Source organism: Quercus suber, unplaced genomic scaffold (genome assembly GCF_002906115.3).
Source record: "Quercus suber isolate HL8 unplaced genomic scaffold, Cork oak 2.0 scaffold_324, whole genome shotgun sequence".
Lineage (NCBI taxonomy): Eukaryota > Viridiplantae > Streptophyta > Magnoliopsida > Fagales > Fagaceae > Quercus > Quercus suber.
The window spans coordinates 373,053-377,351 of NW_027069777.1; the positions used below are offsets into that span (position 1 = coordinate 373,053).

The 4,299-nt window shown below is 44.9% G+C and overlaps 1 protein-coding gene across 1 annotated transcript; it reads right to left on the reverse strand.

The window, feature by feature from the left end:
* Window positions 1-2,658: 2,658 nt before the first annotated feature.
* On the reverse strand, window positions 2,659-4,061 carry LOC136071547 (uncharacterized). The gene is made up of 2 exons (XM_065782983.1): window positions 3,810-4,061; window positions 2,659-3,720 (listed from the first exon to the last, which is right to left on the reverse strand). Exon 2 carries the CDS (start codon window positions 3,572-3,574, stop codon window positions 2,948-2,950), a length of 627 nt encoding a protein of 208 aa, XP_065639055.1. The 5' UTR covers window positions 3,575-3,720; window positions 3,810-4,061; the 3' UTR covers window positions 2,659-2,947.
* Window positions 4,062-4,299: the final 238 nt, after the last annotated feature.

The following is a 4,299-nucleotide window of genomic DNA, read 5'->3' on the forward strand; positions in this document are numbered from 1 at the left end:
CTTGTGGGCTAAAAACCCAACACTCAATTCAATTGAGTCCTTACAATTGGCGCCGTCTGTGGGGAGGATTAGGGTGCTGGCCGGTGCACCAGGTAAACGTTCCAAGTTATAAGTATTTGTTTTACAGCAGATTGAATAAGATAAGAGTTCTAAATTTTAAGTATTTATTGTAAAAAAAAAAAAAAAAAAAAAAAAAAACAACGAAAGAGAAAACAAAAGATCTTGATATTATTAATTCAAACTTAGAAAAATTACATATTACAATCAGAGGCTCAGGTAGACCTGTGTTACAAGTAAATTTACAAGCTAATAGCCACCTGCTATTCCTAGCTATTCCTACAATCAGAGGCCCAGGTGAAGCCGCCCCAAGGGAGAACTAGCCGGAGGGAAGTGTCAACTCGTGCTTTTATTTGGCACCAAGAGAATGGGAGAGCTTGACACAAGGTGGAGGAGGTGAAGGACAATCATGCCCTCAGGCCCCAACCACTCCTCCTCGGCTGGGCAGAGCTGGAACAGAGAGAGGAGCAGACGCAGGGGCTCGGGGACCCTCCCCGTGATGTTCCCTCGATTCTCTCCATTCCGCTCGAGTGTTGGCCATTGGAGACGGCAACACTCGAGCACCGCCCATGAGGTGAATTCATGCGCCTTCCTCGTCGGGGGTGTGCTCCGAGGAAAGACGTGAGGTTCTTTAACAACACCCCTCTGGGATACCTCGAAGGGCACCATCAGGATTACGCCTAGACTCTGCCGCACGAAAGCCCAGTGGGGGCTACGGCCATACTGGTTCTTTTCAGTCCCGGCAACAATTCCGGCGGGGTTGTTAAAAGGGCATGTGAAGTTGGAAGGAGATGTTTTGCTCTGGTTGCGTTGAGAGGTTCATGGGTTGTGGGGTAACCATCTACTTACTTTATATAGGGGATGGAAGTTTGGTGAGAATTAATTCATGCAGAATTCGAGAAGGGTATTATCAGCTGGATCAGTAATGAAGTCCCAATTTCCAAGGAGGCCACGGACGGTTGGACTCGTGTCAATTTACGAGGGCATTAATGAAGGCGCGTTTCGTGCACCGGAGCGTCAAGCGCAGAATACGAACAGGCAAAGGCGCTTCATAAATGAAAAAGATGGGGCCTCGAGTTAGAGATGAGATCAATGCACGTGTAAAGATCCTAATCTGACGTAAAGAGTAATCATCTCCAACAAAGCGATCTGAGGGCAAATCCCTAATTACAAAAAATTGAAGTGGTAGACAGAACCAAGGTATTGCATGGTCCTCGGACCCAAACCTATGGTAAAACTACGCACACCATTATGTCTCATACGAAAAATTGAAGTGGTAGACAGACCCAAGGTATTGCATGGTCCTCGGACCCAAACCTATGGTAAAACTACACACACCGTTATATTCAATATTTACAAAAAAATTGAAGTGGTAGACAGAGCCAAGGTATTGCATGGTCCTCGGACCCAAACCTATGGTAAAACTACACACACCGATTATATTCAATATTTACAGAAAAAAATTGAAGTGGTAGACAGAGCCAAGGTATTGCATGGTCCTCGGACCCAAACCTATGGTAAAACTACACACACCGATTATATTCAATATTTATAGAAAATAATTGAAGTGGTAGACAGAACCAAGTATTGCATGGTCCTCGGACCCAAACCTATGGTAAAACTACACACACCGATTATATTCAATATTTACAGAAAAAATTGAATGGTAGACAGAGCCAAGGTATTGCATGGTCCTCGACCCAAACCTATGGTAAAACTACACACACGATTATATTCAATATTTACAGAAAAAATTGAAGTGGTAGACAGAGCCAAGGTATTGCATGGTCCTCGGACCCAAACCTATGGTAAAACTACACACACCGATTATATTCAATATTTATAGAAAAAATTGAAGTGGTAGACAGAGCCAAGTATTGCATGGTCCTCGGACCCAAACCTATGGTAAAACTACACACACCGATTATATTCAATATTTATAGAAAAGAATTGAAGTGGTAGACAGAACCAAGGTATTGCATGTCCTCGGACCCAAACCTATGGTAAAACTACACACACCGATTATATTCAATATTTACAGAAAAAATTGAAGTGGTAGACAGAGCAAGGTATGCATGGTCCTCGGACCCAAACCTATGGTAAAACTACACACACCGATTATATTCAATATTTACAGAAAAAATTGAAGTGGTAGACAGAGCCAAGGTATTGCATGGTCCTCGGACCAAACCTATGGTAAAACTACACACACCGATTATATTCAATATATAGAAAAGAATTGAAGTGGTAGACAGAGCCAAGGTATTGCATGGTCCTCGGACCCAAACCTATGGTAAAACTACACACACCGATTATATTCAATATTTATAGAAAAGAATTGAAGTGGTAGACAGACCCAAGGTATTGCATGGTCCTCGGACCCGAACCTATGGGAAAACTAGATACTTACAGGAAAAACAAAATTACTGGGCATAGCCAAAGTGTTGCATGGTCCTCGGACCCAAACCTATAGAAAACTAAATAAGTAGTATGCATTACCAGGGTAGTATATGGTCTTCGGACTCGAACCCATAAAGAAAATAACTGCTCTGAGAAAGCCAAGCGTTACTCAATGTCAGGCGATAATACAACCTTCGGTTTATATTTGGATGATAACAGATGGTCCCGTGATGCCAACTCCAGAATGGAATACAAATATTGAGTAGAATACAATAGCAAAACGAGCAAAATAAAGTATCATTAAATGAAAGCAAAATCTCAAGTATTCGATTCAAAAAGAAAGTACACGACTCCCTTACAATGCCACTGAGGCAGGAAACGAGATAGTATCAAAGGAAAAAATAAACAAAGCTATCCTAGGCCGTATACTAGTTCCTTCAACTCAGTAGGAAAATCAAAAAGCTAGGGCCAAAGCTCAACAGCTAGGTCTCTAAAAGTCCGTCGGAGGACTGGCCACGTCTTGAGGTCTTTCCTGACCCTCGGTTACGACTTCCCCCAACGCTATCCGGGGTTCGACTTCCTCGGATGGTTGACCAATTAACGGAGCATCCTCGGCGGTCTTGTCTTGACTTTCAACCGATGGTAAGGAAGACTCCCCCTCAGGAGCAGCAGGCGTAACCTCGCGAATGGCAGTAGGGTAATATACCCTATCTTCCCTTCTAAGATCAGACGAGGCATCAATCCCTGCTTGGTTGAGGGCTTCATGCCAAGTTTGAGAGCAATAATGCCTGCACACAGCAGGAACTTGAGCCCGAAGGGTGGCTTCAGTCTTAGCCACCCCTTCGGTGAAAGCCTCTTCTTTTGCCTCGTCCACAGAGCGCTCAGCGTCTGTTTTTGCAAAAATTGCCTCGTCTCTGGCTCTCACAGCCTCGTCCCTGGCGTACTCGGCAACACCTTTGTCGTGGATTGCTTTGGTCAAACTTCCCTTCATGTAGGAAATGTCCTCTTTGGCTTTCTGTAATTGACTTTCAACCTCTTGCAAGTGGACAGTTTGATCCTCAACTTGCTTCCTGACCACGGCTAGGTCAGAAACAGCAGTATCCCTAGCCTTCGCCATTTCTGCCAGATCCTCGGTCGCCTTTTCAGGTCGGCCTCAGATCTCTTAAGAGTTTTAGCCGCTTCTAGGAACTTATCGCGCTCTTGCGCCAAGGCGTGACTATGGTCGCCAACCTCTTCGCCCAACCTAAAAAGGGCCTGGATAGCCTGCCAGCAAAAACAAGCAGCTTTTATAAGAGAAAAAAGTACTAAGCAACAAAAATTCTAGTAAAAAGAATGGTTGCCAAAGGACCTACCATGCCTAGATATTTCTTAAGGTCGAAGACAACCTCTACCCCACTCATTTTCTCCAACTCAGCCATGTCAATGGGAAGAAGAAGAGATTTCTCTAGGGCCTCGGCTACGAGAGCCCCCTCGTCTCCTTGAGACTCTCGTATTGACGCGTTATCCATTAGGGGCTGGTCATGGAGCATAGCAGCAGGCAGCCATGCTTGGGCCTGGGGCTGCTGGATGACCTTCTTGCCTTTCTTTTGATCACCAAGCTTCAACTGCTTTGGGGTCTACGAGTCTTACCCTCCTCGGGCGAAGAATGAGATTTGCTCCCATCCATTGGATCCTTACCCTTAGAAAGTCTTTTCCTTTTCGGATCAGGGACTCAGTAGAAGGGGCAGCTATTATAGGGTGGATGATGACCTGGTTTGCACGATTGGAACCTGGGACTGAGGTGCTGGGGCTGGGATTGTAACTCCCCTGGCACATCTTTCTTGGAACCACCTTCGAGTAGGT